The sequence below is a fragment of the Arachis hypogaea genome, chromosome 12 (assembly GCF_003086295.3).
Source record: "Arachis hypogaea cultivar Tifrunner chromosome 12, arahy.Tifrunner.gnm2.J5K5, whole genome shotgun sequence".
Lineage (NCBI taxonomy): Eukaryota > Viridiplantae > Streptophyta > Magnoliopsida > Fabales > Fabaceae > Arachis > Arachis hypogaea.
Window position 1 is genome coordinate 108,228,771 of NC_092047.1, and position 14,609 is coordinate 108,243,379.

The 14,609-nt window shown below is 26.5% G+C and overlaps 1 protein-coding gene across 2 annotated transcripts; it reads right to left on the bottom strand.

The window, feature by feature from the left end:
- Nucleotides 1-1,440: 1,440 nt before the first annotated feature.
- On the bottom strand, nt 1,441-8,682 carry LOC112728151 (probable serine/threonine-protein kinase WNK5). 2 transcript variants are annotated; one of them, XM_025778184.3, is made up of 7 exons: nt 7,665-8,682; nt 6,058-6,323; nt 4,836-5,220; nt 3,973-4,294; nt 3,381-3,755; nt 2,708-2,924; nt 1,441-1,929 (listed from the first exon to the last, which is right to left on the bottom strand). In XM_025778184.3, exons 1-7 carry the CDS (start codon nt 7,758-7,760, stop codon nt 1,758-1,760), a joined length of 1,833 nt encoding a protein of 610 aa, XP_025633969.1. In that variant the 5' UTR covers nt 7,761-8,682; the 3' UTR covers nt 1,441-1,757. The 2 variants fall into 2 exon arrangements, with proteins under 2 accessions (XP_025633969.1, XP_025633967.1); XM_025778182.3 differs by having other exon boundaries at nt 1,441-1,932; nt 7,665-8,670.
- Between the last annotated feature and the right edge of the window lie 5,927 nt (nt 8,683-14,609).

The following is a 14,609-nucleotide window of genomic DNA, read 5'->3' on the forward strand; positions in this document are numbered from 1 at the left end:
TTAAATGCTTGATTTTCTATTTGTCATATTAGTTCTACACTATTACTTATTCAGCATGAACTAAGTTAGGTTGGTTTAATGGTTAGTTTATTAGTCCGCTTAAACAAATGTCGAAAATTCGAATCTTATTTTATACATGCAACAACTCGTTGGCCAGTAAAAAACCCGCTCTAATCTGCGACGGATTCTCAGTTGTATCCAATTCACACTTTATATACATCAATTGCAAAAATAAATATATTTACTATTTTAACCAATTCAATATTATTACTAAAACTTTTGATGAGTTTTACTAAGTCAATGTAGCAGTACCCTTGAGTAGTGTACCCTCCCTACCCATCATTTTCAGCATACTATTAAGAATAGCATGGTTTAATTTGCAACTATATATGTATATTGGATCATTGAATTGCTTAGAATCATAATGAATTAAACTACTTGGGATATGTGCACTTTACTTGAAACTTTTTTAATTTTCACCTCCTTTTGTTCCAAAATGTAACCAACAAACTCAACATAAATCAAGTGATGTGATTTGTCCATTACATGAAAGTATGTATTAACATCAACATATATACAGTAAAAGAATCAAAGCAATGGATTTTGTTTGTCTTCTTCAGCAACTGGATGTGTTCTTTCTTGTAATTCACCAAAGTCTTATTAACACTATTATCCATTGTTGTGTGATAATCAAAATACTAGTACAACTAAGCACATTATTGGCAACAATTCCACTTTAAGAATGAAGGAATATGTGGTTCAACAGTTTCAAGATTAGATTGGTTATATATCTTTATAATAAAGTATCACAAATTCATCAAATTCAGAACCAATCTTTTTTCTTTTATCTTTGTTGAATCTAGTAGTCAATGGTTGATTATGCCGAAAGCTATAGTTGTTAATATAATTTTTTTTATGTAGAAGGCAAAGCTATGTTAATGAGATCAAGAACACAAAGATGATGAAGAACAGAGAAGGGAGCAGAGGAAGAGTTGCTTAAGAATGAAGAAACAATTGTGAATTTGTGATTGTATTGGAACTCAATTCTGATCTCACAAGAGTATTATGCAGCAGTATATATACTACTGCCAAGAACAATATCGCAGCCAAAAATGTTATTTCAACACCAAAATCAATTGTTATATATTTTTTTGTGTAAAAATATTGTTTAATTAATTTTTAATGTGTATTTTATATTTTAATATATATTTTATACTAGTAGTTAATTTTATTATTTAATTTTATGCAGCAGATACTATAATTTCTATGTTTGTCTTTAAAGAAAAAATTGAGATTTTTTTGGATGTATAAACTCTAGTTTTTTGGATGTATAAATTTTAAATTTAAGATGTATAGTTTCTTAACTAATGATTGGTTCAAATAAACATAAAGTTTATATCCTTATTTTCAATAGCAGAGTAAATCCTTTGCATTCCATAATTAAACAAAACAAGTAAACAAGTCTAACCATAGACATAACTGAAATATATTACAAGGTTTTCACAATATTGTGCAACTTTCTGGTGAGTCTGTATGGTTTACAAATATACTAACAGACTTCATAAAGCAAGACAACAAATTAAAAGTGATAAGCAAAAAAAACACACAAAACTACATAAAAGGAAGAGAATATTTTTTTTTTTCTTAATTTCTTAGAAAGCCTTCAACTTTGAAAATAACAAAGTCACTAGAGTGTGGTTCAGTGGTGAGAGATTCGCATAGTGTAACAAAAACCAGGCTTTGAAAACGTTGATGACTCATTTGGGATTCTGAAATCCAATGTTCTCAATGGCATTAACAGTCTTGAACATCCTTCTTTTATGTATCTCCTCCACCAATGATGTCTGTATTTGTTGCCTCCTCACATCAACATATGATTGAATCCTAGTTAGTCTTGGGAATCCATGCCCTACCATAGGCTTATGGTACCTACTGTAACATGCATGGACCCAGATAATCCAATTAGTTAAATATAGTACCATTATTAAACTATCATGTAAAATACACTCCAAACATTAAGTTCTGTATAGAAGTTTGTGTTTAATAGTCATAAAAATATTTGATTATTCTGTTATTGAATTATGATCATTCTGCTATTTAAAGTTTTATTGTTCTGATTTGAAAAAAATAAGCAAAATAATATAATATACACAAATACAAGATTGTTGATTTTTAGTATAATTAAGTTCAATTAGATAACCAATTTTTTTTCAGTCAACATTAACAAATATTTTTAAAATTATTATTTTATCTTAAATTCTAAATCTTCAATCTTAAGTCCTTAATGTTAAACATAAATTCTAAATCCTAAATTCTCTAAAAGAATCAGAATCTAAAAAGTAATTTTATGATAATAAAAAGGAAAAGTATAGGATATCAATATATTATCTGCCAATTTATTATCAATAATAATTAATTATTATATTTTAAATACATGTATAAAGAGATACATCCAGAAACTACATCTATAAAGATACTTCCATTAGACACAGCCATAAAAAAAATATTTTTATTAGACACATCTACAAAGACACTTCCATTAAATACCGTTATAAATCAGAGTTGGCAGAAATGCTGTTGGTAACATAATAGAATTGTAATAAAAAAAAGTTAATTAATATTAAGTAATTAAAAATTAATTTTCTATACTTAAATATCTTTAATTACTCAACTATATATTGCAAAATTTATTTCTACTATGTTTTACCTGCAAGGATCCATTCTCATGTTGCAAAACTGGTTGGTGAAATCAGCCTCCACCACCTCTTCTCTAGGGCAAAATCTTGTGCACTTGTTGTTGATAGTTAGAAGAGTTGAAACATGATCATTATCTTCATTGCTTGCGTCCAAGTAGTGTAAATGGGAATACTTGAAGGAATCCAAAGAACTTTGAGAGCTTGCATCATCATTCATAAGGGGATCATCTACAAATTCAAAAGTTACTATTTGCATTTTATATTATATTTTAGGCGAAATGTTAATCCTCCAAAAATATATGTGCCATTGAATTAGTTTTAATTAGTTAGTCTCTAATTATTAGTCAAACGTTATGTAAAGTGACATGTATGCATGCCATATGGCACATAACTTCATGATCACCGATTAATGACATATTAGCAAAACAATAATGACAGTTGATTAACACTTAATTGATCAAGAATTAAAATGACTTACAAAATATAAATTAAAAAAATTAAATAATTAATTTGAAAAATGTCAAAAAATTAGAATGAAATACATTTATAATTTCTAGTACCAAATTAAATTTATACTCTTTGAAATTATTTTATATTATAGAAACTTAATTAATTAATATCTGCATATTTTTTAAGAACTAATTTGAGTATTTAATACAATATATAAATCTAAAAGTAGAGTACCTTGAGGCAAATCATGAGAAAGTGGGTAATGGTTTCCACCAATTTGTGTAATATTTTGGTAAAGCATTGGGAGAGAACCATGAGAGGAAGAGGGAGAAGACAATGAGAAGAAAGGATTGTGATTATTGCTAACATCATCATCATCATAATCATCTTCTTCTTGTTCATAGTTAAAGCTATGTTGTCTTTGATACTTAATAGAATTTCCCAAGTCCCTCCATGTTGGAACCAAAGCTGATACCTCTTCTTCTATCATTTCAGCAATCTCCATTGGTTCCAAGTCACTAATTTCAAGTTCTTTAACCATCTCCATTGCCACATCAATGGCTGTGTCATTTATGGTGTCAAATGGGAAGTATATGTTTCTTGTGCTCCCTATATCAACATACACACATATATGTTTGATAATAGATTAATAATTGTGATTAAAAGAAAATAATGATTTTTTCCCCCTTAAAGCAACTCTAGAAAGGGTAAACTATAAAAATTGTTGCTAACAAAATTATCATGCATTCTTGGAAAATAAAAATTTTATCCACTATATCTAAAAAAATTTGAATTTTTGGGAAATCTAATTAAATTTTGTGCATACCACTTTGGTTGGAAATTTGAACTTTAAGGAAAACTGTGTCATCCTCTTCATTCATGGAGCCTGTTATTGTCATGTGTGTGCCCTTTGTTTCTTCAGTCATGATTGAAGGTTTCTTCTTCTCTTTGGCATTGAAATTGAGTAATGTTGGGCTTGATCTTGGGCTTGGGCTTTGTAGTGGTGAGTGAAGTTGGTCCATTTCCAAAAATGGGTCCAACAAGAGGTCCTTTGCTGGCAGCCTGTCTGAGACATTTGCCAAACACTTTCCAATAAATCTTTGGGCCTCCAAATCATTGATTCTGTAATAGGCATTTGGTAGCTTCCCCTGTTAAAGTATATGAACAGTGTTATGTATTTTTTTTTTGGTTTACTGAACAGTGTTATGTATGAATATAAACAAAGTTTTCCTATTGGGCATAGCCCAAGTCCAAAAAAAAGAAACAAAGTTTCCCCGTTCAAAAAAAAACTGGTTATTAAAACAGAAGATTACTGACAAAAAAAAACAGAAGATTTAAAAATTCAAAAGATTAAAGGTTTAATAAAAATTAACTAGATATAATAAAATAACATATTTATATATAAAATATATAATTTTTTAAAAAAATATTGCTTTAGTATTTTATTATTTTAAATCGGTTAGTCATTTAAAAATCAAATAGATTAGATTGATATACGAATTTTTTTATTGGTTTATTGGTTTTGATCGGTTTATTTACAAACTGTTTTTTATGTTGAATATAATCGATTTGATAGCAGATTTTTTAGTTTTGCTAAATCCGTCAGTTCGATCTGATTTTTAGAACCATAAATATGACGCATGAATTGGATAAAAAAAAATGTTAAATAATTGTAAATTAAAAACTTACTGAAGTAACTTTCTTGTAAATTTGAGCTGGGTTGGAGCATTCACTGTATGGGAACTCAGAAGTGAACAACTCAATCATACACATCCCAAATGAATAGACATCAACAAGCTCATTGTATTCCTCTTCATACAATTCAGGTGCCATAAATTCCGGTGTACCAATGACACTGTGTGCATATTGTGAACTATCACGAAGAATTGCTGCAAGGCCTAAGTCACCAATCTTGACCTGACCCAAATGCCCATTCACAAATATATTGTCACATTTGATGTCTCTATGAATCACTGGTGGATCATGGCTGTGTAAATACTCCAATCCTCTTAGAATCTGCCTTGCCCAATTCTTAATTGCTCTTATATCTACTCTCTTGTACTTCTTTCTATACCTACATATACGTATTTATTACACATCACAATCATGTTGTCACAAAAATAACATAATCTATTATTGGATAAAATCCATTAGTTTCATATGTAATAGTGTCTAATCTTAAAAAGTAAAAATCTGTAATTCATATACCTAAGGTTCAATAAGTGCCAATTTGGTGTTAGGTAAGTGTTGAATATGAGTTATTAAACTAAGGCAAATCTATAGTGTATATGGAGAAAGAGATAAATATAATATATCGAGATTAAAATAAGAAAAATTTTAAAATTATAAAGTGAAGTGGTTAATTTTTAAAATAGAAGTTACCTAATTAAATTTCTCACTATATCATTTTATAAAATTTCAGATTCAATATGTCTATTCTATACTTATAGAACTAAAATCACAATTAATTAACATTAATTACTCACAGAAAAATATTTTTCAATAAAGATAACAGCTAAAATATAATAATAATTATATTAGATATATATACAAAAAATCAGTTATCAAATTAATTACTAGTATAAAATATATATTCAAATATAAAATATATATTAAAAATGAGTTAAACAATATATATATAAATATACAGTAATTAATATGATAATTGATTTTAGTGTATAGATAATATTTTTAAAAATATAAATATATATTAAATTATTTAATTAAATTAAATATATTAAATTATTTAATAATTTTCAATTATCATCTCCATAAAAAAGATATTTTTAGGTGAATAATCTCTGTAATTAAAGTACAATTATTGACATACCAATTTAAGTGGATCTAATGGATATATATATCCCTATGTTAAAATAATCAACTAGAAGATAAATTGTTCTATTATTATTACTCTCTTAGGGTGCCAGAGGTGAACAATTCAGTGATGAAGTTGAAGGATCTAGAGTGGACATCGATCCAAGAGTCATGGAAGGTCATGATTGATTCATGGTCAAGGTTCTTGAGAAGATGGACCTCTGAATAAAGACGTTGTAATTGGTCTGGTGAATGAAAAACATCACCAAGTTTGACTTGGTTCCAAGCCACTTCTATTCCAAGCACTTCATCAAATGCCCTATACACTACCTTCATTGCTCCTTTGCCCAAAACATCTCTGAACTACAATAATTAACCACCAACAATAATTAAATTACTAATTTAATAATCTTACTAGCCAACTAGATCAAATGTCCAAACAAAAAAGTTAATTAATTAACATATAGTAGTACAAGTCTTCTTTAATTAAAAATAGTCAAATTTTCTTGTGGATAATGTATATATATATATATTCGTTGACCCTTGGGCGTGCCAAGAGTTACACTTCAAGACTTGGTAAATAAAGGTCTAAACAGAATATAAGGTGTTTAATTTTGTTTAGGAAAAAATAATTTTTGGTAGGTAATTTACATCTTTGACCTCAGAAAATTTTCATTCTTATGGTGTGTATCAACTTGAGGATAAGTATTTGTATTTTCAAATCAATAAAATTGATCTGACGAATATGAAGTGAACTAAAAGAGTAAAGGCTAACAATTTTTCTATTTTTAAATTTTTTTAAATCAAAACCATAATAGAATGTTTATAAATAACAGACCCGTTTATAAATGTTAGGTGACAACGGAGTAAAAATTATATTTGTTCAATAAACAGTTTTCTTATAGAAAGTTGACCCAATCATATGTTGCTACTAAAATAATATAACAATTAGACAGAATATATCCCTTTTTTTTTCTCTAAAAGCAAAGAAGGTCAATCCCAACCATTATTGAGATTTTAAAAAGTTAGAAATTCACAAACCCAACATAATTGCTCAAATGAAAATCAACCAATAACAGAAAACATACCATATACCGTAGATCTAAAGTAATTAAAACAAATAACACTATTGTACGTGCAGAAAAAAAGGCCCTCAATTTCTTCTAAGCATGAATCATGTACTGTTTTTATTAGTTATAAAAAAAATTTAAAGTAAAGATCGAATTTTAAACCTTTAAATCATAGAAATTTTGATAGTATTAGATATATAATTATTTATATATTTTTTTCTATCAACTTAAATTTTTAAAAGAAATGATTTCATAATATAATATCAGAATCTCTATGATCGAAAGATCTTTAACTATGATACGTGTTATCCCTTAAAAAAATAGTATAAAAATAAAAAATAAAAAAAATCTATACAAAAATTCACACAAATTCATAAGAAGTTCTTATATAAAAAGATATTTTAAAAATATAAATATATATACCTCCTTTTATCGGCTTAAATTTTTTAGAAAAATAGTTTTTTCACAAATACTATATTATATACTTATTCTAACAAATTAAATTAATAAAATAAATAAATAATTAATTATACCTCTAACTAATAATAAGCCTATGCTTAATTACCTAAAGATTATTATTAGTCATGAATATAAAAAAAAAATTAAAAGGGATTAATTAATGAGAAATACTTACACGGCCATATCTTCCAGATGGATCAATCTCAACATATCCAAACTGAGCTATGGCTCCATTATTATTGCATCCAACTAATCTCCCCTTCTTGTACATGGCTCCAGATATGATAGATAGCTCAACAACACTAACAACAATTATTTTCTGACTCAACTTGAACACCTTATTTATATATTAATTGAAAAGTCAATAAGAAAACAAATTCTTATTACTATGGATATTATATGATCTCAACCTGTATTATATGTGGTGATTACTATAAGATGAAATGGAATAAATGAAGTGCTAGATGATCCGAGGCTTCCACGCATGACTCTCATAAGAGAAGACACGAAACAATAGCCAGAAGAGTCTTGAATAGTCAACGCTAAGCATAACCCATGCCATTCCAACTACTCCACATGAAACCTCATACAAACGTTTCCCAACCATTTGGATATGGAGAAATTGAAATCAAGAATGTTATTTTATGAACCCCTTTAGGATATTTTTGGTGGACTATATAGTGGGACAAAGGGAAAAGAGGAATAATAGAGATAATACTTTTGAAAACAGGGTAATGAGAGCTATGGTTGAAGATACTTGTGGATGAAAGAGGATTTGTTTGAATTTGATGATTTTATTAGTGTTGATGAAAAGTAGTGTGTTTAGAAAAGGAATTGGCCACACAACATGCTGGGACAAACTGGGCTCCTGAATTTGAAGAATCTATGGCCATACTTTGATGGAAACATTTGTGGATGTAGTAGTAAAAGGAAAACAAGAGGAAAAAACAAATCAGAATACCAGAGACAGGATTTGGAAAAAGAGGAGATTTTGATTTTTTAGAGAGAGAGAGAGAGAGAGAGAACTTCTCAAGGTTCAAGGATTTGGTGTTGTGGATTGTGGATTGTGGATTGTAGTGTGGAAATTAATTAAAGAGTGGTGGTGGTCGGTATATGATATAGAACAATCTATAGGAGACAAGAGAGGTTTTACATTGTATAGTTATAGTTTATTATGTATTGTTTATTATATTATAGTCAAACACTACCCTTCCATACAAAATAAAAATGCTTCTTTCACATTAAAATAAACTTACTTGTTTACTAGGAGTAACAATAGGTAGGGTAGGGTAGGGTTTGGATCTAACCCTAACTCTATTTACAGGTTAAAATTTTTATATAAACTCAACTTTATTTTATTTGCGGGTTGAAAATATTCCAACCCTAGTTCTACCCACTCTTAACCCGCGGGTATCCGACTTTACTCGCGGATTATAAAAAATATGCAACATTATTATATAACTTGATGATAATTTAAAATAGAATTGATTTTTATGTAAAAAAAAATATATTAAATTATCAATTAATGATTTTCTTTTAGTAGTTATGGATCTTTTGCATTTAGTGAGAGGTTTTTAATTCAACATCTACTTAAAACATATTTTTATATAAGTATATAACATAAACATATATAAAGTGCGGGTTGGTCGGGTAGTGTTGAGACTCAATCCGCACCATACCCGACCCGTACGAAAACTCTACTCGCACCCTACCCTACTCGCTGTAGATTGAGTTGGTAACCCTACCCGATCAGGTGAGATCGAATTAGATACCCGCAGATAGGATACATATTACCACCCCTATTGTTCACTTGTACACTTATTAAATTTAGGAGTAAAAAAAAAATTTGATGAGTTATAATATCCAAACTTCTAAACAAGTTATTGAATTAGTGGAGCTATAAAAGTTTAAAAATTCACCCAATTTAATCGTAGTTTGACTAGATATAATAAAATAAATATAGTATAAAATATATAATTTTTTTTAAAAAATTGTGATTCATTATTTTAAACCGATTAACTGTTAAAATAATTATATCAGTTTAATCTATTAATTAATTTTTTATTAGTTTTTTCAATTTTTAACCGATTTGTTATTAATTAATTTTTACTTTGAATCAAATCGATTTTATAGTCGATTCTTAGTTAATCGGATCAAACCGACGATTCAATTCTTTAATATCATAATAATATCACTGAAAGCAACATAATAATGAATAATAACTTTAAGATATATAAATGGAAATATAATCATTTAATTATATTTCTATTCATATTCAATTTAAGTTTGACACATAATTAAGATTAATGGGTTCAATTTATAGACAACTAGATATATATAAATAAATTTTATTACTTTGCCTAAAACATACAATTGTTTTACTTTCAATTAGAAAATACAATCGTTTTCATGCAAAAATAAATTTTTAATAATTTTTAATCAAATTTTATGTTACTAATTGAATATTTTTTTGCCAACGATAACATAATCTTTTTATTTTTATCTAAAAGTCTTGTGTCTGAGTCTTTCTTCTAAATTTAGAAAAAATTAAACGTCTTTTGGTCATTGATCATCATTATCTTTTTTATTTATATAGAAGGAGGTCCCGTCCTGATTTTTTATCTATAAAAACCCAACTTACATAATCATACATGAACTGACGAAAGCTCTAGTAGCTAAATATTCTGACTTCTGAGTTCTGAATATTCAACTCGTTGGTTCGGTATCCAAAATTGCATATATGTACGTGCATACAATCGATAATATAATAAAAATTTTAAATTAATCTTAAACAATGATATTTTTTATATTCATTTTTAAAAATTTAATTAATATTTTTTTTCAGTTATTTTATTAATAATTTTTTTAAATATTAATATTATAAAATATTAATTGACACTATGTATAATATTTAATATGTCTAATTAAATATTAATTAAATTTATTTATAAAAATTTATTAATTTAATTATTTTTTTTAATTATATAAATTTTATTTTTAATATGATTTAACAACTAAATTAATAGATTTTTATATATAAATATATTTAATTAGTGTCTAATTAAATATATTAAATATTATATATATATTATTAGTTAATATTAAACATTATTAATTGTTGATGAAAATTGTGAATGAAATAATTAAAAGATAAATAATAATTTTTTTTAAATAAATTTAGATCACATCTATTTTTAAGGACTAATTTAATTATTTATTTTTTATTATTGTTACCTCCAATAGAATTGGTTCCTGGTTTGTCAGGATTACGTTTGGCTGATGAATGATTAATTAATTAGATGCACACGTAATGAAAAACCTCAATGCAATACCAAAAATGTCAGTTGGCAATTGGTCATCTATATAAAATTTCGCATGATTTAATTATATATAATATTTTTTATTGCTAAAATATTACACACACAAAAATACAAATAAACATCCTATTCGGAGCAGTATTGGATTTAGGTAATCAAATATGTATACATACTCAAAACATGTTTAGCGTATACTAGAGTTGTGTTTAATTTAGTTGTTGTTGTTTTATGTCAATTAGAAATTGGTAATGTTAAAAAAATTTAAAAAATTAATTTAAACAGTTTAAATTTATTTTATTTAATATTTATTTATTATAAAATATATTAAATAAAATAAAAAATAATAAATTTTGACAGATTAATATTTTTTATTATTAAATATTTTCATTTAGAAATATAAATACAGTGATATAGATTTACTATTTATTTAGTGACAATAAGTTTTTCTATTAACTACTTTATTACTATTTATATTTTTACTACATTTTGTATTATACAGTCCAATTAACAATACAATTAAATTTTATCAATCTAAATAATAATTAAAAAAATAAATTTAATGTTTAATAATTTTTCGTAAAAATGATACTTTACTTATCATTTTTATTACTTAAAATGGCTAATATACTTATTATAGTAACATATGTATTTTTGTCTCCTTATTAATGTTTTAACAACTAAACATATTTTATTTATTTATATGTATTTTTGTGTCCGTATCTTTTTTCTTTTGAGACAGCACATCCTATTGTAAGATGTGTAGGTGTATATTATTGTTGTATTATTATTTATTAACTTTATTATTTTTAGGATAAAGTATAGTTTTTGTTTAATTTTTAGAATTTATTATAAATTTAGAAAATATTTTTATTTTTTAAATTTATCTAAAAAAATATTATTTGTATCAAATATATTCTTGATAACTAATTTTTTTTAAAAATTTAATACTAATCTAAGAATAATACATGATAAATATATTTAGTTTGTTTGTGTTAAAAATTATTCTTCTAAAATTATTACTAGATTGGTCCTAAATTTTTTAAAAAATTAATCATCATGAGATATATTTGATGTAAAAAAATTTAGGGTAAAAATAAACAAAATAAAACGTAAAATATTTTTAAAATTTTTAACAAATTTTAAAGATAAAAAATATATTTTATTTTTATTTTTAATTTTTTCTCAAATTACAAAATAAGTATTGTCTTATATTCATAAAGATTTTTGAATTGTCAAATTTTTTTTTTAAATAATGTACAATTTGGAAAAAACAAAAGGAATAAAAAATAGAGACCATTATTACAACTTTTAAACCTATTTAAAATGGTGGGTGAATATTTGTCAAATTATTATCTACAACCTATTGGTTGGATCATTTTTCTTCTAAACATTCTTTCATATGTCTTATGTGAACATTATGGACGGACAACTGGACAAGGCTACCATGAAACAGTCTCATCCACCAACTATATATATTGTAATTATTATTATTATGATTATTGTTATCTGTTTCCTGTGGAAACTGTTCTAAAAAATTGCAATCCTACCACCATTATTCTCATTGTTAAAAGAAACTTATTTCTTTAATAACCTTACTAGGACGTTGACTTTAGGCAATTTTTTTTAGGTTATTTTAATATATGGTGCGTCCTTCTTTTCCTATATTTATATATATAGATATAATTCACACATACAAATTAAATAACAAGTCATATTGTCTTCAAATTATAGAGGCTCCCCTTTTTCTACACGACTTCAAATTCAAAATTGAATTGTGACATATATATATATATATACTCGTAAAGTACTGTTTTAGTTTTCAATTTTTGGAGTAAATTTTATTTTAGTCTCTAATATTTTAGTTGTCTTATTTTTATCTTAAAATGTTTAAAATGACATCAATATTATCTCATTGTCAAATTTTTTATTAATAATTAACGAAATTAATATATTGTTAAAAATATTTTTGTTAAAGTTATACTTACTTAACTCTTTTCTCCTATCTTTATCCTCTCAACAAGTTTAAATTTTATTCTTTTACTCTCTTCTTCTTCTCTCTTTTACACTATTAATTCTCTAAAAAATTTTGAGGAAGAAAATTGTTACTTAGATTTTTTTTATTAGTTTAATATTAATGGTAATTAATTTTAGTAGGAATACATAAGGAGTAGTATATAAGGTTAATCACAAAATATTTTTTTTAGTTTTTCTATTGAGGAATGCTAGGGCCAGCAATTTTTGTTATTTGTAGCCATCAAATAGCCATTAATGATAGTTTTAATGGTGTGAGATATCATCCACTTTTTTTTTGCTGGTTACATGCTGGCCAGAATTTAACAAAGTTGCTGGCCCCTAGACTTTTCCTTTTCTATTTTCAATTTTTTGAAATTTTGAAAATGAGAAGAATCAATTTTTCTCTTTCTCAACTTTCACTATTTCTTTCTCTCTCTTTTAGTTCATCAAACCATTAACATCACAACTTGAATAGTTTATGGCATGAAATTTTTTTCATGGTGCGGTGAACATGGAGAGCAACAAAGTTATGAATCGAATTAAAAAGTTGTAAATTGCCAATAGTTGCCAATGAAGCCGTTTTCTTTCTTTCCCTTATTTTTCCTTCGACATTTTCTTTTTCCCTTTCTTACCTCTTCCTTCAAACTCATCCAATAGAGTTTGATGAGGCTATTTTACAAGGATTTTTTTTGTGAACATAGTTGTTCCGATTAACAAGTTGAAAGGAAGAAGAAGATCTGAATCTTTATTATTGTGATTCATTGATTTCTCAAAATGGTGGACATGGTAAATAGATCCTCAAGTAGTGGTTTTGACTTTTGACAACTAGAGCAATGCTAATCTCCTCCATCAACTCACGAATTTTCAATTTCAAATTTCAAAAAGCAATACAAGTCCGATTCAAGATCAATCAAACTCTTATTTTTTCCACTCTAGAAAAAATCGAGGTAACAGAGGTCATGAAGCTACAATGGCATGCTCTCGTTGCAACAAGTAAGGTCACACAGAATATGTGTACTATAAGAAGCATGTGTACTCCTCCAATTTTCAACAACGACAGCAACATAACACTACAATCGATCACATGATCACTGAGGAGCATAATGATATACTCAGTGACAAACAATTCCAATTCAATTGTCTCCAAGAGAACACTGGAACATCAAGATCTGAATTCACTCCAGAATAAAGATTTGCCTTATTAGAGTTGATCAAAGATAAAAGTATGCATCAACAACCTCATAATGCAAACTAAATTTTGACTAATTCCATTCAGACCTCCACTCCAAGTAAAACCATTGCATTACATTTAAATGCAAGAATTATGAGCATTATCACTCTAAAATCTGCACTATGGGTCATTAATTTCGGTGCAACAGATTATGTGACTTTCGACTTAAAAAATTTTACAAGCTTTCAAAATATTGCTGCAATCAATGTGATATTGCCAAATGAGACCAAAACTGTTAGCACCATCATTAGCATAATCACATTCTCTAAAATTTTTTTCTCAAAAATGTTTTGTACATTTCCTCTTTTGATTTTAAACTGATCTATATGTCAAAATTAACCTCAAACTTACATTACCAATTATTAATCCATGATAAGTGTTGTGAGATACAAGATCGATCCACATCAAAGATATTTGGCATTGCTAAGTGTAGAGAAGGGTTATATACAATGAGTAGAGAACCAGAATTTTCTCACTTTTCTCCTCTTCCAACAAAGCAAGTTTTATTGGTGGCAACTACGACTACTACTCATCCCACAACACCTTCACACACTGAGCA